Source organism: Chiloscyllium punctatum, chromosome 15 (assembly GCF_047496795.1).
Source record: "Chiloscyllium punctatum isolate Juve2018m chromosome 15, sChiPun1.3, whole genome shotgun sequence".
Taxonomy (NCBI): Eukaryota; Metazoa; Chordata; class Chondrichthyes; order Orectolobiformes; family Hemiscylliidae; genus Chiloscyllium; species Chiloscyllium punctatum.
In genome coordinates, this window is record NC_092753.1 from 57468138 (window position 1) to 57490591 (window position 22454).

The 22454-nt window shown below is 41.9% G+C and overlaps 1 protein-coding gene across 1 annotated transcript in view; it reads left to right on the forward strand.

Annotated features, from left to right (window-relative positions):
• casq2 (calsequestrin 2) overlaps positions 1-22454 on the forward strand; it is a 55507-nt gene that overhangs the window by 22357 nt on the left and 10696 nt on the right. Inside the window, exons 4-6 of the mRNA XM_072585199.1 lie at positions 3585-3696; positions 11258-11331; positions 20956-21086. Of these exons, the coding sequence (XP_072441300.1) occupies positions 3585-3696; positions 11258-11331; positions 20956-21086 (317 nt within the window). The remainder of the gene's footprint in view (positions 1-3584; positions 3697-11257; positions 11332-20955; positions 21087-22454) is intronic.

Below are 22454 nucleotides of genomic sequence, written 5' to 3' on the forward strand. Positions count from 1 at the left end.
TCTAATCAGTGCATTTATTCTGTATTCTCTAGGATTGTATTCTGTGAAGTTCAGAAGAATGGGAGATGATCTCATTGACATTTGTAACATTCTTACAGGGCTTGAGATGGTAGATGCAAAAAGAATGTCACACTAGTTTGAGGCAGGGTTCCACAAATAGGGGACACAGTCTCAGAATTATGAACAAGCCAGTTAAGACTGAGGTGATGAGGAATTTCGTCACTCAGTGGGTAGTGAATCTTAGGATTTCTGTATCTCAGAGAGCTGTGGAACTCAGTCAGACTTCGATAGATTTCTGGATACTGTTGACATCAAGAGATCTGGGATTGAGATAGATGATCAGTCATGACTTAGAATGGTGGAACAGGCTTGAGTGGCTGAATAGCCTACTATTGCTCTTATGCTCCAAATCCTTCAACAAGATCAATGGCGTATAAAATGGTTATCCTTTCTGTTCTGCTTTGTCTTGTAACAATAGGAGAGGATGCAGTTGTGAGATTAGTCTTAAGCATTTTAAATGAATTTATAGTTTTTATAAATCTCAGGAGTCTCAACCAGGGTACTGAACTGTGCACACCCAAAAAATTCTCTGTATTCAAATGAAGAAAATGTTGTTAAATGAAGTAGACTCTGGAAAAAGTCCCTGTGGACACCCCGTGCTGGCCTCTTCCCCGCCCTCGATCTCTTCATAGGCAACTGCCGCCGTGACATTAACCGCCTTAACCTCTCCACCCCTCTCACCCACTCCAACCTCTCACCCTCAGAACGTGCAGCCCTCCACTCCCTCCGTTCCAACCCCAACCTCACTATCAAACCGGCAGACAAGGGAGGTGCGGTGGTAGTTTGGCGCACTGATCTTTACACCAGCTAAACACCAGCTCGTGGACACCTCCTCCTACTGCCCCCTTGACCATGGCCCTACCTCCCACCACCAAACCATCATCTCCCAGACCATCCATAACCTCATCTCCTCAGGGGATCTCCCATCCACTGCCTCCAACCTCATAGTCCCACAACCCTGCACCACCCGTTTCTACCTCCTGCCCAAAATCCACAAACCTGACTGCCCCGGCCGACCCATTGTCTCGGCCTGCTCCTGCCCCACCGAACTCATCTCTGCATACCTCGACACTGTCCTGCCCCCCTTAGTCCAAGAACACCCCACCTACGTTCGGGGCACCACCCACGCCCTCCACCTCCTTCATGATTTTCGCTTCCCCGGTCCCCAACGCCTTATCTTCACCATGGACATCCAGTCCCTGTACACCTCCATCCCCCCATCTCGAAGGACTCAAAGCCCTCCACTTCTTCCTTTCCCGCCGTACCAACCAGTACCCTTCCACTGACACCCTCCTTCGACTGACTGAATTGGTCCTCACTCTGAACAACTTCTCTTTCCAATCCTCCCACCTCCTCCAAACCAAAGGAGTTGCCATGGGCACCCGCATGGGCCCCAGCTATGCCTGCCTCTTCGTAGGATATGTGGAACAGTCCATCTTCCGCAGCTTCACTGGCACCACCCCCCACCTTTTCCTCCACTACATCGATGACTGTATCGGCGCTGCCTCATGCTCCCACGAGGAGGTTGAACAGTTCATCCACTTTACTAACACCTTCCACCCCAACCTCAAATTTACCTGGACCGTCTCAGACTCCTCCCTCCCCTTCCTAGACCTCTCCATTTCTATCTCGGGCGACCGAATTAACAAGGACATTTACTATAAACCGACCGACTCCCACAGCTACCTAGACTACACCTCCTTCCATCCTGCCTCCTGTAAAAACGCCATCCCATATTCCCAATTCCTTCGTCTCCGCTGCATCTGCTCCCAGGGGGACCAGTTCCAATACCGAACAACCCAGATGGCCTCCTTCTTCAAAGACCGCAATTTCCCCCCAGACGTGATTGACGATGCTCTCCACTGCATCTCCTCCACTTCCCGCCCCTCCAATCGCCACCAGGACAGAACCCCACTGGTCCTCACCTACCACCCCACCAACCTCTATATACATCGTATCATCCATCGTCATTTCTGCCACCTCCAAACAGACCCCACCACTAGGGATTTTGTTCCCTCCCTTCCCCTATCAGCGTTCCGAAAAGACCACTCCCTCCGTGACTCCCTTGTCAGGTCCACACCCCCCACCAACCCAACCTCCACTCCTGGCACCTTCCCCTGCAACCGCAAGAAATGCAAAACTTGCGCCCACACCTACCCCCTTACTTCCCTCCAAGGCCCCTAGGGATCCTTCCATATCCACCACAAATTCACCTGCACCTCCACACATCATTTACTGCATCCGCGGCACCCGATGTGGCCTCCTCTATATTGGGGAGACAGGCTGCATACTTGTGGAACGTTTCAGAGAACACCCCTGGGACACCTGCACCAACCAACCCAACCAGCCCGTGGCTCAACACTTCAACTCCCCCTCCCACTCCACCAAGGACATGCAGATCCTTGGACTCCTCCATCACCAGACCATAGCAACACGACGACTGGAGGAAGAGCGCCTCATCTTCCGTCTAGGAACCCTCCAACCACAAGGGATGAACTCAGATTTCTCCAATTTCCTCATTTCCCCTCCCCCCACCTTGTCTCAGTCCTAACCCTCGAACTCAGCACCACCTTCCTAACCTGCAATCTTCTTCCTGACCTCTCCGCCCCCACCCCCATCCCCACTCCGGCCTATCACCCTCACCTTAACCTCCTTCCACCTATCACATTCCCAACGCCCCTCCCCCAAGTCCCTCCTCCCTACCTTTTATCTTAGCCTGCTTGGCACACTTTCCTCAATCCTGAAGAAGGGCTGATGCCCGAAACGTCAATTCTCCCGCTCCTTGGATGCTGCCTGACCTGCTGCGCTTTTCCAGCAACACATTTTCAGTTCTGATCTCCAGAATCTGCAGTCCTCACTTTCTCCTCTGGAAAAAGTAGTTAATTCTGTGAAGTGAACACCTTCAGTATAAGCTTGACACGTGTAGGGTTTCAAAGCACATCGAAGATTTAAAATGACTGAAAGATGTGGAACATGATATTATTGCACATGAAAATGGTCAAGACTACTCTTTACAATAATAGTTACATAGACACACTGAAGCCTTAATTATGTTATGGTAGAAGTATGGGTCTCCAGGCACATTTGAAGCCTCTATAGCGAGGTTGGTATGCCTTGAGGCAGCCAGGACTATCAAGTTGGATGTGCAGTCCAACAGATGACCTCCCTCCACCTGTGATGATGCCTTTTCTTCAGGACTAATTATCCTGTTGACTGATGGCTACAGACATGAAGGCATCATTCATGTTGCAGACTGTTCAATTGATAGTTAGACTGAAAATCCTTACATTACTTCACAACATCTACCAAAGGGAAGGCTATGAAGATACAAAATGACAATAACTATTTCTCAGAAGACAACCTGTTGCAGCATTAAAGTTAAAGAAGCCAGTATTATGAATGTGTGATATCCAACACTGCTGTATTTAGTTCAGAAAAAAAGTATTGAAGGACATCTTTTTACGCTGAAAATATGACAATGTTTAAGAATGAGACTGATGTTGGAACTTTCCTTTCATTAACAGGTGATGGAAGATCCAGTGGAAATAATTGAATCTCGGGCAGAGGTTCGCTCTTTTGAAAGAACTGATGAAGTGATCAAATTGATTGGGTACTTTAAAAGTGAAGTTTCTGAACGTGAGTCACCTCCAGTGTTCCCTTTAAACTGTGCAGGTGTAATTTGAACATCAAGGAGACTGCACAAGGTTCACACGCAGTCACTTTTAAGATGCCATGCATGCCTGACCATAGAAATAAATATAAAGATACTGCACATTGAGACAAATAAACAGCAAAGGAACTGTAGCAGATTCATTGATTAGTGCCAAAGGTAACTGTTGTGTAATGGTTTAGATGGAAAGACATCAGCTTGGAAACTTAACTGTAAGTGTGAAAGATTTTATAAACACAGGAAACCTTCAAATGATAATATAAAACAGTAGAAAGAATGTGAGAGGCATACAGCACAAAAGCAGGATATTTTACCCATTTTGACAGAAAATCAAGCCATGCAACCTAATCCCACATTCCACATCTCAGTCCATACGTTTGTGAGTTAAAACATTTCAACTACATGCCGACACATTTTTAAAAGTGGTCCAGGTCACCACACTCTGGGTGAAAATCTCCTGCTCAATTCCTGTCAAATTCTCCAACTAATTACTTTAAATCTATGGCTTTCTCTTAACAGAAACATGAATTCACTTCAAATGAACTCCTCAATATTTTAAGCATCTCAATTAAGTTTTTCATCAGCATCCTCTGTTCCAAAGAAGACAACCCCTACCTACTGAAACTTTTCTCTTGGTTAACATTTTTGGATCACAAGTCTCTTCTTGCTCTCCCTGATGCAAATACACCCTTTCTGGGATCCTACTATGACAAGTATTTTATGTAGTATCATAGTTTTAGTGTAACTATTGTTTTCGACCATCCCACCATAACCATATCTGATAAAGGAAAGTATACCCTATGCTTCTTTATAACCTTGTCTACTGCCTTCTGCCTATGTAGGCTTCCACTCAAGGTCTCACTGTTCATCTGCACTTCTCAGTGTCTTCCCATTTATTGTGTATTTTGTTTTCTTGCTTGCCCTTCCATAATACAGTACTTTACACTTCTCTGGATTGAATTCACTTTGACATTTATTAACCTACCTGATCAGTCCATCAATACTTCCTGCAGTCTATCATTTTCTTCTTTATTATAAACCACTAGTCCAATTTTTTAATCCCTTGAGAACTTCTTGATTTAACATCCAAATAATAGATACCAAACAAAAAGCAAGGACATAGTACTGAGCACCATGGAGCACCACAGGAAATAACCTTCTAATCTTGAAAAGACACATTGGTTACTTTCTTTTTGCCCTGGGCACATTTCAGATCCAATTTGGTACTTTTTCTAAGATCACATGGGCTTTTATTCTTCTGAGTGGTCTGCATGTGACTCCTTGGTAAAAACGCCTTTTAAGATCACATTATGTACACTATCACCTGCTTGTTACCTTTTCCAAAAATTAAATTGCATTAGCCTGATATCACCTCTTCAAACAGATATGTTTTGGAAAATGTAGGGGGTGATGGATTCTCAGAGGGACATAGCATGAACCGCCAAGTTTCTGGTATTGAGACTGGCTGTAATGCAACGAGGGGTACGTCGGCTTCCAAGAGATCAATTGTATTAGGGAATTCTGTAGTCAGAGGTACAGACAGATGTTTCTGTGGCCAGCAGAGAAAAAGCAGAATGATGTGTTGTTTCCCTGGTGCCAAGATCAAGGATGTCTTGGAGAGGATGCAGAATGTTCTCACGGGGGAGAGGGGCGAGCAAGAGGTCATTGTCCACATTGGAACCAACGATATAGGAAGGGAGAAGATTGAGATTCTGAAGGGAGATTACAGAGAGTTAGGCAGAATTTTAAAAAGGAGGTCCTCAAGGGTAGTAATATCTGGATTACTCCCAGTGCTACGAGCTAGTGAGGGCAGGAATAAGAGGATAGAGCAGATGAATGCATGGCTGAGGAGCTGGTGTACGGGAGAAGGATTCACAATTTTGGATCATTGGAATCTCTTTTGGGGTAGAAGTGACGGATTGCACCTAAATTGGAAGGGGACTAATATACTGGCAGGGAAATTTGCTAGAACTGCTTGGGAGGATGTAAACTAGTAAGGTTGAGTGGGGGGGAGGTGGAGGTGGGACCCATTGAGATAGTGAGGAAAGAAATCAATCTGAGACTGGTACAGTTGAGAACAGAAGTGAGTCAAACAGTCAGGGCAAGCAGAGACAAGTTAGGACTAATAAATTAAATTGCATTTATTTAAATGCAAGGAGCCTAACAGGGAAGGCAGATGAACTCCGGGCGTGGTCAGGAACATGGGACTGGGATGTCATAGTAATTATGGAAACATGGCTCAGGGATGGGCAGGACTGGCAGCTTAATGTTCCAGGATACAAATGCTACAGGAAAAGGAGGCAAGAGAGGAGGGGGAGTAGCATTTTTGATAAGGGATAGCATCACAGCTGTGCCGAGGGAGGATATTCCCGGAAATACATCCAGGGAAGTTATTTGGGTGGAACTGAGAAATAAAAAAGGGATGATAACCTTATTGGGATTGTATTATAGACCCCCTAAGAGTCAGAGGGAAATTGAGAAACAAACTTGTAAGGAGATCTAAGCTATCTGTAAGAATAATAAGGTAATTATGGTAGGGGATTTTAACTTTCCAAACATAGACTAGGACTGCCATAGTGTTAAAGGTTTAGATGGAGAGGAATTTTTAAGTGCGTACGAGACAATTTTCTGATTCAGTATATGGATGTACCTATTAGAGAAGGTGCAAAACTTGATCTACTCTTGGGAAATAAGGCAGGGCAGGTGACTGAGGTGTCAGTGGGGGAGCACTTTGGGGCCAGCAATCATAATTCTATTCGTTTTAAAATAGTGATGGAAAATGATAGAGCAGATCTAAAAGTTGAAGTTCTAAATTGGAGAAAGGCCAATTTTGACGGTATTGGGCAAGAACTTTCAAAAGCTGATTGGAGGCAGATGTTCGCAGGTAAAGGGACGGCTGGAAAATGGGATGCCTTCAGAAAAGAGATAACAAGAAACCAGGGAAAGTATGTTCCTGTCAGGGTGAAAGGGAAGCCTGGTAGGTATGGGGAATGCTGGATGACTAAAGAGATTGAGGGTTTGGTTAAGAAAAAGAAGGAAGCATATCTAAGGTATAGACAGGATAGATCAAGTGAATCCTTAGAAGAGTATAAAGGAAGTAGGTGTATACTTAAGAGGGAAATCAGGAGGGCAAAACGGGGACATGAGATAGTGTTGGCAAATAGAATTAAGGAGAATCCAAAGGGGTTTTACAAATATATTAAGGACAAAAGGGTAACTAGGGAGAGAATAGGGCCCCTCAAAAATCAGCAAGGCGGCCTTTGTGTGGAGCTACAGAAAGTGGGGGAGATAATAAATGAATATTTTGCATCAGTATTTACTGTGCAAAAGGATATGGAAGATATAAACTGGAGGGAAATCGATGGTGACATCTTGCAAAATGTCCAGATTACAGAGGAGGAAGTGCTGGATGTCTTGAAACACATAAAGGTGGATAAATCCCCAGGACCTGATCAAGTGTACCCTAGAATTCTGTGGGAAGCTAGAGAAGTGATTGCTGGGCCTCTTGCATTGTACCTCTTGTATAGTTGTACCATTGATAGTCACAGGTGAGGTACCAGAAGACTGGAGGTGGCTAACGTGGTGCCACTGTTTAAGAAGGGCAGTAAAGACAAGCCAGGGAACTGTAGACTGGTGAGCCTGACCTCAGTGGTGGGCAAGTTGTTGGAGGGAATCCTGAGGGACAGGTTGTACATGTATTTGGAAAGGCAAGGACTGATTCAGGATAGTCAACATGGCTTTGTGCGTGGGAAATCATGTCTCACAAACTTGATTGAGTTTTTTGAAGAAGTAACAAACAAGATTGAAGAGGGCAGAGCAGTAGATTTGATCTATATGGACATCAGTAAGGCGTTCGACAAGGTTCCCCATGGGAGACTGATTATCAAGGTTAAATCTCATGGAATACAGGGAGAACTAGCCATTTGGATACAGAACTGACTCAAAGGTAGAAGACAGAGGGTGGTGGTGGAGGATTGTTTTTCAGACTGGAGGCCTGTGACCTGTGGAGTGCCACAAGGATCGGTACTGGGCCCTCTAATTTTTGTCATTTACATAAATGATTTGGATGTGAGCATAAGAGGTACAGTTAGTAAGTTTGCAGATGATACCAAAATTGGAGGTGTAGTGGACAGCGAAGAGGGTTACCTCCGATTACAACAGGATCTGGACCAGATGGGTCAGTGGGCTGAGAAGTGGCAGATGGAGTTTAATTCAGATAAATGCGAGGTGCTGCATTTTGGGAAAGCAAATCTTAGCAGGACTTACACACTTAATGATAAGGTCAGAGGGAGTGTTGCTGAACAAAGAGACCTTTGAGTGCAGGTTCATAACTCCTTGAAAGTGGAGTCGCAGGTAGATAGGATAGTGAAGAAGGCATTTGGTATGCTTTCCTTTATTGGTCAGAGTATTGAGTACAGGAGTTGGGAGGTCATGTTGCAGCTGTACAGGACATTGGTTAGGCCACTGTTGGAATATTGCGTGCAATTCTGGTCTCCTTCCTATCAGAAAGATGGTGTGAAACTTGAAAGGATTCAGAAAAGATTTACAAGGATGTTGCCAGGGTTGGAGGATTTGAGCTATAGGGAGAGACTGAACAGGCTGGGGCTGTTTTCCCTGGAGCGTCGGAGGCTGAGGGGTGACCTTATAGAGGTTTATAAAATCATGAGGGGCATGGATAGGATAAATAGACAAAGTCTTTCCCTGGGGTTGGGGAGTCCAGAACTAGAGGGCATAGGTTTAGGGTGAGAGGGGAAAGATATAAAAGAGACCTCAGAGGCAACTTTTTCACGCAGAGGGTGGTACGTGTATGGAATGAGCTGCCAGAGGATGTGGTGGAGGCTGGTACAATTGCAACATTTAAGAGGCATTTGGATGGGTATATGAATAGGAAGGGTTTGGAGGGATATGGGCCAGGTGCTGGCAGGTGGGACTAGATTGAGTTAGGATATCTGGTCAGCATGGACAGATTGGACCGAAGGATCTGTTTCCATGCTATACATCTCTATGACTCTATGACCTTGTCACAATGCATCATTCTGACTGTACTTGAATCATCTATGACTTTCTAAATATCAATTAAAACGTGTTGATTTTTTTCCAGTAATTTGCCCACAATGCCCAGATCGACTGGCCTATAATTATTCAGTTTACGTATTTCTATGTTTTTAAAAAACAGAAGTATTGATGTGTTAAAAAAAATAGATTTTTAAAAATTGAATTGTGCCTATGTTGTGCCTATTGATAAGGTATCATGAATGTATCTAAACAGAAGAAAACTCAGAATGGCCTCACATATGCTGTATAAACTTACTCTGCCTGTTAAATTGTAGCATTTAAAATATCTTTAAACTTGGAGTGGTTTACAGTGACAATTTAATAAGAGAATTTGTGGTTGGAAACAATTGTCAGATATAAAAATTAGAATAATTAACCTGATCATTATTTTCTGTTCTGCAGAAAGCTCAGATATCTTAAATGTTGCATTCAGTGCAACGTTTAATCAAGAATTAATCAATTTGTTACACCAATAATTTATACCTGTATATTTCTTTGGTTTAGGCATTAGGTCAAGTCCAGATCTCATGACAGACTTGTTCTAAATATGGGCAAAGGAGTCAGATTCAATACATGAGATGAGAGTGACTGTCCAAGGTGCCTTTTGACCAAGACTGATGTCAAAGAAATTAAGAAAAGTTAACGTCAGTGGGATTTGGGGAAAAGAACTCTCCACTGGTTGAATGTGTACCTAGCATAAAGGAAGTTGGTGTGGTTTTTGGTAGCATTAGGATATTACTGCATGGGTTTCTCAGGGTGGTCCCAGATTCAAGCATCTTTAGTTGCCTCATCAGTGACCTTCCCTCCATCATTAGGCCAGGAGTGGGGATGTTTGCTGCTATTTGAAAGTGTTCAGTATTGTTCATGATACCTCAGAACTGAGCAGTACTCACATGCAGCAACATCTGGACCACATTCAGACTGGGCTGCTAAGTAGCAAATAACATTCATGCCACGCAACTATCAGACAAAGACTGCCTATAACCAGAGGGAATCTAATTACCTCCCTTTGAAGTTCAATGACATTACCATCGCTGAATTCCTGCTATTGACATCCTTAGGGTTTCCATTGACCAGCATTATACTTATATGACCAGAAGCTACAATCTGCAGCTTGTAACTTAATCTCCTGACTCTTGATGATATCCACCACCTAAAATGCACAGTGCGGAGCATGGTGCATGCTCTCCATTTGTCTGGATGAGAATAGCTGCAACAATACTTGAAAAATACGATACCATTCAGGAGAAGGCAGCCTGAAATCCACCACTTTATGCATTTATTAAGTCCATTACTGGTACACTGCGGTCATTGCATGTACCCTTTACAAGATGCACAACTGCAACTCCCAAACCTGCTTTGATAGCACCTTCCAATCCTGCATGTTTAACTGCCTGGAATGACGAGGGCAGCTGAGGAATACAAATATCACAACCTGCAAGTTCTCCTCCAAGCCATAAACCATCCTGACTTCAAACTGTATTGCTCGTACTTCAATGTTGATGAGTCAAAAATCCAAAAACTCCCTTTTCAACAGTACCACATGAATATTGATATCTCATGGACTGCAAAATTTCAAAGAAACAGATAACTATTAACTTCTCAAGGGCAATTAGAGATGGGTGACAAATGTTGGATTCTGGTGTGACTGGCTGTCTGAGTTTGAAATAGTCAGAAGCCAAATCCAAATGTGTAGATACTTGAAATGAAAGAAATATTCACTGGTGACATGTCAAGCAGCTGCAGGTTATACGATAGCACATCTTTTTATTGCACACATTTCATCTATTAAGTCTGGATTGTATGGACAAGACCATACTGACTAAGAGAGGAATTTTAACAGTGATGGTTTATATGATGCTCTAGTGATGCCAGTGGAAAAATAACAACATTTCATAACATTTTTAGTGATATCAAAAATAACTTTTAATTGGCTAAAATACTGTTCCATTTTATGCACCAAGCATGCAAGCATATGAATTTGGTGATTTGCCCCATGTAAGCCAGCTCCACCATATCTTCAACAATATCATGGTTGATCTGTTCATGTGCTGAAATTCCACATTCTCATTTCCCCGATAGCCTCTGATTCTCTCACCAAATAATTATCTTTGCATCTGTCTTAAAAATTATCTTATGCAGAGAGATCAAAAGTCACGCAAACCTCTGAAAGAAAAGATTTCCATTCCTCTGTATCCAAAACAGCAACCCCTAATTTTAAAACCATATACCCAAGTTCTTGACTGACCCACAAAGGGAAACATCCTTTCCATATCCGTCTCAGTCATAACTGTTCAGGATCTTACAAACTTTGTTATTCTACACCTTTGCTCTTGTGGGATTCGGAACACAAACATGGAAATTTGAAGATGCTGCAAAATGTTCTTACAAAATCACATATTTAAAATGCACTGAGTATTCTATTTTACATTTCTACCCTTGTTTCTATTTTGTCTTCTCTTTCTAATGCAGATTACAAAGCTTTTGAAGATGCAGCAGAGCACTTCCACCCTTATATCAAGTTCTTTGCAACGTTTAATAAAGGGGTAAGTAATTAAAGTCGAATTAAAATTCATGAAATTGAAAGCGAAGCATCATCCTAGCTAGGAGATTGGTTTGTCAGTGGGAGGAAGAGTACTGGGTAAACTGCATAGAGTCATAGAGATGTACAGCATGGAAACCGACCCTTCAGTCTAACACGTCCATGCCAACCAGATATTCCAACCCAATCTAGTCCCACCTGTCAGCACCCAGCCCATACCCCTCCAAACCCTTCCTATTCATATACCCAGCCAAATGCCTCTTAAATGTTGCAATTGTACCAGCCTCCACCACTTCCTCTGGCAGCTTATTCCATACACGTACCACCCCCTGTATGAAAAAGTTGTCCCTTAGGTCTCTTTTATATCTTTCCCCTCTCACCTTAAACCTATGCCCTCTAGTTCTCGACTCCCCAACCCCATGTCTACTTATCCTATCCATGACCCTCATAATTTTGTAGACCTCTGTAAGGCCACCCCTCAGCCTCCAACGCTCCAGGGAAAACAGCTCCAACCTGTTCAGCCTCTCCCTATAGCTCAAATCCTCCAACCCTGGCAACATCCTTGTAAATCTTTTCTGAACCGTTTCACAACATCTTTCCGATAGGAAGGAGACCAGAATTGCACACTATATTCCAACAGTGGCCTAACCAATGTCCTGTATAGCCGCAACATGACCTCCCAACTCCTGTACTCAATACTCTGACCAATAAAAGAAAGCATACCAAATGCCTTCTTCACTATCCTATCTACCTGTGACTCCACTTTCAAGCAGCTATGAACCTGCACTCCAAGGTCTCTTTGTTCAGCAACACTCCCTCTGACCTTATCATTAAGTGTGTAAGTCCTGCTAAGATTTGCTTTCCCAAAATGGAGCACCTCGCATTTATCTGAATTAAACTCCATCTGCCACTTCTCAGCCCATTGGCCCATCTGGTCAAGATCCTGTTGTAATCTAAGGTAACCTTCTTCGCTGTCCACTACACCTCCAATTTTGGTGTCATCTCAAATGTACTGACTGTACCTCTTATGCTCACATCCAAATCATTTATGCAAATGACAAAAATTAGAGGACCCAGCACTGATTCTTGTAGCACTCCACTGGTCACAGGCCTCCAATCTGAAAAGAAACCCTCCACCACCACCCTCTGTCTTCTACCTTTGAGCCAGTTCTGTATCCAAATTGCTAGTTCTCCTCCCCGTATTCCTTAAGACCTAACCTTGCTAACCAATCTCCCACAGGGAACCTTGTCAAACGTCTTATTTGAAGTCCATACAGATCACATCTACCACTCTGCCCTCATCAATCCTCTTTGTTACTTCTTCAAAAAACTCAATCAAGTTTGTGAGACATGATTTCCCACGCACAAAGCCATGTTGACTATCCTGAATCAGTCCTTGCCTTTCCAAATACATGTACATCCTGTCCCTCAGGATTCCCTCCAACAACTTGGCCACCACCAATATCAGGCTCACTGGTTGATAGTTCCCTGGCTAGTCTTTACTGCCCTTCTTAAACAGTGGCACCACGTTAGCCAACCTCCAGTCTTCTGGTACCTCACCTGTGACTATCAATGGTACAACTATCTCAGCAAGAGGCCCAGCAATCACTTCTCTAGCTTCCCACAGAATTCTAGGGTACACTTGATCAGGTCCTGGGGATTTATCCACCTTTATGTGTTTCAAGACATCCAGCACTTCCTCCTCTGTAATCTGGACATTTTGCAAGATGTCACCATCGATTTCCTCCAGTTTATATCTTCCATATCCTTTTCCACAGTAAATACTGATGCAAAATATTCATTTAGTATCTCCCCACTTTCTGTAGCTCCACACAAAGGCCGCCTTGCTGATCTTTGAGGGGCCCTATTCTCTCCCTAGTTAGTCTTTTGTCCTTAATATATTTGTAAAAACCCTTTATATTCTCCTTAATTCTATTTGCCAAAGTTACTTCATGTCCCCTTTTTGCCCTCCTGATTTCCCTCTTAAGTATACTCCTACTTCCTTTATACTCTTCTAAGGATTCACTCGATCTATCCTGTCTATACCTTAGATATGCTTCCTTCCTTTTCTTAACCAAACCCTCAATTTCTTTAGTCATCCAGCATTCCCTATACCTACCAGCCTTTCCTTCCACCCTAACAGAAATATGCTTTCCCTGGATTCTTGTTATTTCATTTCTGAAGGCTTCCCATTTCCCAGCCGTCCCTTTACCTGCGAACATTTGCCCCAATCAGCTTTTGAAAGTTCTTTCCTAATACTGTCAAAATTGGCCTTTCTCCAATTTAGAACTTCAACTTAGATCTGCTCTATCCTTTTCCATCACTATTGGAAAATGAATAGAATTATGGTCGCTGGCCCAAAGTGCTCCCCCACTGACACCTCAGTCACCTGCCCTGCCTTATTTCCCCAATGTAAGTCAAGTTTTGCACCTTCTCTAGTAGGTACATCCACATACTGAATCAGAAAATTTTCTTATACACACTTAACAAATTCCTCTCCATTTAAACCCTTAACACTATGGCAGTCCTAGTCTATGTTTGGAAAGTTAAAATCCCCTACTATAACCACCCTATTATTCTTACAGATAGCTGAGATCTCCTTACGTTTGTTTCTCAATTTCCCTCTGACTATTACAGGGGTCTATAATACAATCCCAATAAGGTTATCATCCCTTTCTTAGTTAAGAGGGGAGGTCTGGTGTTGTGGTAATGTCACTGGGCTTGTAATTGTGAGGTTCACCTAAGTACCAATGAACGTGGATTCAAATCACATGAGCAATTTGTGAAATTTAAAAACTCAAAGGTCTTGTGGCACAATGACAACATCCCTATCTCTGTCTAGCGGTTCTGACTAAAGTCCTACATGCTGTTGAGGCTAGCCATAAGATATCTGAACAGTTTGATTAAAATAAATAGATGCAGTTATTTCTGCCACAACACTTCATGTATGTATGCAGATTCTGTGCATGCCGTGGAATGGCAAGGAAAAACTCATGGAGCTAAATCTTCCATTATTTCTGGCTGCATGTCAATTTCGGCGAGTTTCATGGGGATTTCTCTACATGAGGTCTAGCATGATCTGTCACTGTGTCTTACCAATTATTAATTATTATTATTAATATTTCATTAGTTACCAACCCCAACTATGTAGTGGCCACCTTTCCCAATTGTAACCCCACTCTATCACCCTGCTGCTCCCGGAAGAATTCACCACTTACTGCATATCCACCTAAAGACCTAGCATCTCTGGCACGTGTACCATTTTAAAAAGGCCACTATGCACCCAGGTGAGCGTGGCTTTCCAAAGGACAACCACCTGATGAAGGAACAGCACTCTGAAAGCTAGTGCTTCCACAAAAACCTGTTGGACTATAACTTGGTGTTGTGTGATTTTTAGCTTTTTCTACTTATTCAAAATCATGGTTACATCATCTGGAGTAGTACGAAATGTCCTGCTCACCTTTATGAGGATATATCAGCCTTGGAAGGGCACAGATTCCTCAGAATTTTACAAAGGCACTAAAGATTAAATACTAATGAGAGATTTCACAATACATAAACTAGACTTGTATTTTCTGGAATAGAGATAATTGAGACTGATTTGATTGAGATTTTTCAGATTTTGAAAGCAGTTGGTATGGTAGATGGAGACAGACTTTTCCTGCTGGTTCAGGACTCATAGACAAGGAGGTAAAATCAGAATCAAGCCATTTGGGAGAGATGTTACTAAACATTTTTTTAAAGAAAACATTGTAGAAATTTGGCAATCTCCCATAAATAAAACTTAAACGATAGTACAATTATAGATTTTTGCTATCCAAGGGTATAAAGGGATATGGAGTCAAGGTGGGTGGATGACGATAAGATACATTTTATCCATGAATTGATTGAATGATAGACCGGGCTCATGAGGCTGAATGACCTATTTCTGTGCTTACATTCCTAATTCTACTGCCTCTAATTATGTAGCTGCTCTACAGGCTGTTAGGATGCCTTGTCTTGGTTTAATGTGCTTTTCAAAAATAATTAACAAAACGATGTAATGCCATTGCAATTTACTGTGCCAACCATTGTTTCAGCAAAAAGCAAAGCCAAATGGCAAAACAGTTTGTAGCTAAATACTGATCTACATATTCTTTTGACTTATTACTCTAATCAAATCTAGTCAAAAAATACAAATTTAAGTCTAATATGCAGATCATTGCCACGAATTATATTAGGAACAGTTATGATTTGGAGATGCCAGTGTTGGATTGGGGTGTATAAAGTTAAAAATCACTCAGCACCAGGTTATAGTCCAACAGGTTTAATTGGAAATACTAGCTTTCGGAGCGCTGCTCCTTCATCAGGTGGTTGTGGAGTACACAATTGTAAGACACAGAATTTATAGCAAAAGTTTACAGTGTGATGTAACTGAGATTGTACATTGAAAAATACAATCAATATTCCATTTACAGAAGCTTAATGTTGTGTAATATTGTTTGGCTTCATTGTTACTGTTCAATTCACTCAATCTTGCTGTTGTGTAAACCTCTTACTAACTGTGTTGCTGCACTGAAAGCAAATATTGCTGGGAATCTCAATGGGTCAGGCAACATCTGGGGAGAGACAGCAAGCTAACCTTGTGAGTCTAGATGACTCATCATCAAAACTTGGTTCCCTGTGTTTCTGTAGTTTTTTTAAATCTGTCCATCAATTTCTATCATTCAATGTCAATGTCTACCTGCATATTTCTGTCAGTAAATAAGGACTACCTGGAAAATTATTTACGATAAAAGCTACTTGAAAAAAAATCCAAAGTTCATGCGTTGCCTTGTTCTAAAGGTTTTATGAAAAGCATGCATTGAATTTTATGGGGTGAGGGTTCATGTTTCTGCCAAATTCTCATATCCCTTAGTTCCTTGAGAGATCTAAAACCAGTCTATTCCAGTCCTAAATGTATCAGACAATGCAACATCCATGACCTTCTGGTACGGAGCATTTCAAAGATTCATGACCCTTGATTGAACTAATTTCTCCTCATCTAAACCAGAAACAATCAACGCTTTGACTTATCACTCTGATTAGATCCAGTTATAAAATACAAACTTAAGTCTGATGGAAGAGTAATGTGCAAACCATTGCCACTAATTGTATTAGGAACAGAGTAACGAGACTGTGCCCATGCATTTTAGATTCTCTGATCAATTTTCCAGCATCCACCCTATCAAACCTCTTTGAAATCTTGTATATTTTAATGAGATTGTCTCTCATACTTCTAAATTCTAGAGAAAATCAAACCAGTTTGCTCTCCCTCTCATCATAAATCAATCCCGTCTTCCCAGGGGCTAATTTAGTGAAGATAATGCAAGTTCTTAAGACCATAAGAGATAGGAACAGGTGTGAGCCATTTGGCCCTTTGAGCCTGTCCACTATTAAATAGGCTTATGGTTCTCCAACAATCCTCACGTCCACTTTTTTGCCTTCTCCCAGTAACCCTTGATTCCCTTGCTGATCAAGAACCTACCATCTCAGTTTTAAATATGAACAAGCACTCTGCCCTCACAAGTCTCTATGGCAAGGAGGTCCAAAGTCTCACGACCTTCTGAGAGAAGAAATTTGTCATCATCTCAGTCTTTAGTTGTTCTACAATTATGCTATGAAGGGGAATGATCCTCTCAACATTTACCCTGTCAAGCCCATTAAGAATCTGATATGCTTCAATGAGATCACTCCTCATTCTTCCAAATTTCAATGAATAGAGTCCCAACCTGGTTTATCTTTGCTGATAAGACAATCCCTCCATACCAGAGATCATCTTCCTAGTGAACCTCCTCTGAACTGCCTCCAATGAAATCACATTATTCTGTAAATAAAGGGAGCAAAACTGCTTACAGTACTCCAGATGTGATCTCATCAGCACCTTGTGCAATTAATTAATCCATTGGCACTGAAATTACCATTTTATTGAAAGACAATGTAACCAGGCAATTGAGTCAGTGTCAAGAAATTTACATATCATATTTTTATGATAATTTCCATGATTTGGGAGATGAAAAGTTTACTTGCCAGTTATCTGGCTTGTAAAGAAAATGGAGCCAGACTCAGGTAAATGCCCTGAATTATCATTTAAATAGCTGCTTTTGTGCAACATAGCAGAGAGAAAGAAACATGGATTTGAAGCAAGAACTGGAAAAATCTATCTCTCTCCCTCTTTCTCTCACTTCCAATTTCTCTCATCACCCCAGGAAATGGTACCTGGTGAAAAAGCATTCTGGGGAAACAATCTTCATCAAAAGCTCAAAGATCCCTCAAACCTCACAATTCTTGAAAATAACAGACAACAAATAATTGTGGGTTCAGTTATAACAGCTCAATGACTGTAGGATTCTGAACTGCATTTTTCTCCATGCTATACCAGTTACTCACTGTTTTACACTTATTACCTTCACTATGTTTGATGACATGTTTTATTATGTTTTCATAGGGGATCCCTCTTTCTTTTACCGAAGCAAATCTTGATAATTTGCTGTAGTACACTTGGAATGTGATAGCAGTGTCTTTAAAAAATTGTTTGTTGCAGCTGATGGAGAGGGTGTGAAACAGAGGAAGATCAATTGGCCTTCCTTACACAGTCCTAACAAAATATGTTTTTTATTAAATATGGAGATGGAAATTAGGCATGGTCCTCCAGATGTGGTCTCACCAAAACCTGGTCAAATTTAACAAACCTTCTTTATCTTAGTAGTTCAATTCACTGGCAACAAAAGCATATATATATATGATGTACTTTCCTATTTGCTTGCTGTATCTGAACGCCAACTTTCTGCATTCCTTTACAAAGACACCAATCTTTAACAAATACCTAAAAGTTTCAAATAAAAGAAGAAACTATTGGAGAAACTCAGCAGGTCTGGCAACATCTATGGAAAGAGAAACAGAGTTAACATTTCAAGTTCATTATGACTGTTCAGAATTAGACAGATCTACTGAGTTTCTCTAGCACTTGCTGTTTTTACTTCAGATTTCCAACTTATCCAGTATTTGCTTTTACTTACAAGTTTCACACTTTTTAAAAAAACTGCCTGTCTAGTCAAATAACCAAAAGGAATAACTGCATAGATCAGTTTAATACAGTCCATCTGCCATCTTGTTTCTACTCAGGTCATCTCTTTATTGATTAGGCTTTTTGTGTGTCCTCACCATAGTTTCCATTTGCACGAGCTCTATATCTTCAGCAAATTTAGACACAGCAGTCCCTGTCTCTTCATTTAAGTTATGAACATAGATTGGAAATAGCAGAGGTCCCAGCACTAATCCTTGTGGTATGTTACCATTCTTACTTGGCATTTTAAAAATGCCCTATTTATGTCTTGTAGCTGCTTCCTGCCTGTTATCCAATCGTCCGTTTCTGCGAACATATTAAATCAAATCCATGGTCTTTTATCTTGCCTATTAACCTTTTTTGTGGCGCTTTATCAAATGCTTATTTTTGAAAATGCATCTATTACAGCTTTCATCTTTATCTTCTTCATTAGTTATATTCTCAGAACATTCCAATAGATTTGTCAAATACAAATTCCCTTTAGTAAAACCACATTGATTTGTGAAATTTGTAAAATATTCAATTGGCAATACTTGTGGAGAGAAAAACAAAATTAATACTTCAGGTCATGACTTTTCAACTGAACTGGAAAAAGTTTGAAATACAATCATTTTTAAGGAGATGAGATGGGAAGATTGGAACAATGAAAAAATAATCAAGCCTGTGATTGAGCAGAGGATGGGAAACCTTATGTGACAATTACAAATCGATGGGAATAGCCAAAGGGTATGATAAACGTTCATAAGACAAAAGACAGGGCCAGAGAAAGTGAGAATAACAGAATCATGAACTGTTGCTGTCCAAAAGCAAAAATAAGAAACCTCAGCAGATCTGATAATGTCAGATTCCTGGAATCTATAGTATTTAATGTCTTTATTAGACTTCAGTTAGATATGCCATTTGATGTTTTGTCAGATTTTTAAAAATAACTTTCATGAAGAGTATGGCCCCTCCATTACAGTGATGCAATCAGTAACAGAAGTCCCCAATTTAGAAATGATCATTTCCTGTACTTACAAATGTTTGCTTTGCATTCTCCTGCATTGTGTTTAACTTGTGTGAAAATTGACTTGTGAACGGACTCAAGAACCCTTTCGCAACCTGGGTACTGCCGGTAGTAATAATGTTGTTTAACAATGTCTATCTATTCAGCATTTCATAATGAATGTTAATTAATTTAATAACGTTACATGCTTCCAAATGGAAACATTTAAAACAGAAATGCAGCTGTGGTTATAAGTGAAAACCATTTAATTATAATTGCTTTCTCAATGTGCTTAATTTGTATCGTGTAGCTATGTCAGGAATTCCTGCCTCCACTTACATGTATAAGCTTGTTTTATTTAGTGTTGTTTTTGAAATACATTGCTTTTTGGGGCATTATATTAGTTTGTTGTGAAATATATATTTTGTCATTTTCTATCCTTACGATTGACATGCTAAAATTGTGAGCAAGTGAGGACGGAGGATGCTGGAGATCAGAGTCAAAGAATGTGGTGCTGGAAATGCACAGCCGGTCAGGCAGCAACCGAGGAGCAGGAGAGTCGGTGTTACGGGCATAAGCCCTTCATCAGGAATGAGGCTTTTAGGCCAAGGAGGCTGACAGAAAAATGGGAGGGGAGTGGGGCTATTTCCCTCCCCACCACTATCTGCGTTTCAGAGAGACCATTCCCTCCGCAACTCCCTTGTCAGGTCCCCCCCCACCAACCCACCCTCCCCTCCCAGCATCTTACCCTGCCACCACTGCAAAACCTGCAGCCACACCTCCCCCCCCACCTCCCCCCCCACCTCACTTCCGTTCAAGGCCCCAAAGGATCCTTCCCCATCCAACAGAAATTCACCTGTACTTCCACACACATCATCTACTGTGTCTGTTGCACCCGATGTGGTCTCCTCTACATTGGAGAGACAGGACGGCAACTTGCGAATCATTTCAGAGAACATTTCTGGGACACCCACACCAACCAACCCCAACACCTCTTTAACACTTTAACTCCCCCTCCCACTCCATGGGCATGCAGGTCTTGGGCCTCCTCCATCGCCAAACCCTAACCATCTGACACCTGGAGGAAGAATGCCTCATCTTCCGTCTTGAGTCCCTCATGGGATCAATGTGGATTTCCCCATTTCCCTTTCCCCATCTTATCCCAGTTCCAACCTCCCAACTTGGCACCACCCTGTTGAATGGTCCTACCAGTCCATCTTCCTTTCCACCTGTCTGCTCCACCCCCCTCTCCGACCTATCACTTCTGCCGCTCCTTCATCTACCTATCGCATTCCCAGCTACGTTCCCCCCCAAACCCACCCCCCTACCATTTATCTCTCAGCCCCATTGGCCCACAAGCCTCATTCTTGATGAAGGGCTTATGCACGAAACATTGACTTTCTTGCTCCTCAGATGCTGCCTGACCGGCTGTGCTTTTCCAGCACCACACTCTTCAATGCTAAAGTTGTGGCAGGATACACTTTACAGTATTATGTGGGTTTGTTTAAGTTTATCCTTTTATGTTTATCATTTTCTTCATTGATGCACTCTCTGGGTAGGTCGCAAAGAAACTCTCACTGAAGATGAATGAGGTGGATTTTTATGAGCCTTTCATGGATGATTCAGTCACGATTCCGGATAAACCTCACTCAGAGGAAGAAATCGTAGAATTTATTCAAGAACATAAAAGGTAGATAACAATGGCTGTTTTGATTTGATTTCATTAGGTACGTACCTGGAATAAGTGGGTTGTCTTAGGAGGAAAGGTTAGATGGGTTGGCCTTGTTTCCACTGGACTTTAAATAGAGTGAGAGGTGATTTGATTGAAGTGATAAGGTCCTAAGGTGGACATGGAAAAAATGTATCTTCTTGTGAACTGAGTGCGAGGGGATCTGTTTTAGAAGAGGAGGCCACCTTTTAGTGCAGATGTAAGGACAGCTTTTTCTGTCAGAGGATTATATGACTTACGAAATTTCTCCCTCAGAAGAGAGGGAGGCAGAGTCATTAAATACTTTAAAGCAAGAAGTTTATAGATTCTTATTAGGCAGTGAGTCAAAGATTAAGATTAGGTTGATAGGAATGTGGTATTTGTAAAACAAATGGCTCAGTCAGGATCTTCTGGAATGGCAGAGAAGATGAATGGGCGAAAGTGAGGACTGCAGATGCTGGAGATTAGATTGGTACTGGAAAAGCACAGCAGGTCTGGTAGCATCCGAGGATCAGGAAATTCAACTTTTCGGGCAGGACCCCAGGAAATGTTAATTTTCCTGTTCCTCGGATGCTGCCAGAGAAGTTGAATGGCCAGTTTGAGTCATAGAGTTATACAGCATAGAACCAGACCCTTGTGTCCAACTCATCCATGCCAATCAGATATCCTAAATAAATCTAGTCCCATTTGCCAGCATTTAGCCATTATCCCTCTAAACCCTTGTTATTCATATACCCAAGCAGATGCCTCTTAAATGTTGTAATTGTACCAGATTCCACCACTTCCTCTGGCAACTCATTCCATGTATACACCACCCTCTATGTGAAAAAGTTGCTCCTTAGGTCCCTTATAAATCTCTCCCCTCTCACCTTAAACCTATGCCCTCTAGTTTTGGACTCCCCCACTCCAGGGAAAAGACCTTGTCTATTTACTCTGAGGTCACCCCTCAGCCTCCGCCCTCCAGGGAAAACAGCTCCCACCTATTCAGCCTCTCCCTATAGCTCAAACTCTCCAACCTTGGCAACATCAAACTTTTCTGAACTCTTTCAAATTTCAAAACATCTTTCCTATAGCAGGGAGACCAGAATTGCATGCAGTATTCCAAAAGTGGCCAAACCAATGCCATGTACAGCCACAACATTACCTCCCAACTCCAATACACAAAGCACTGAACAACAAAGGCAAGCATACCAATTGCCTTCTTCACTATCCTATCTAACTGTAACTCTACTTTCAAGGTCTCTTTGTTCAGCAATATTCCCCAGGTCCTTACCATTAAGAGTGTAAGTCCAGCCCTGATTTACCTTTCCAAAATGCAGCACCTCACATTTATCTAAATTAAACTCCAAC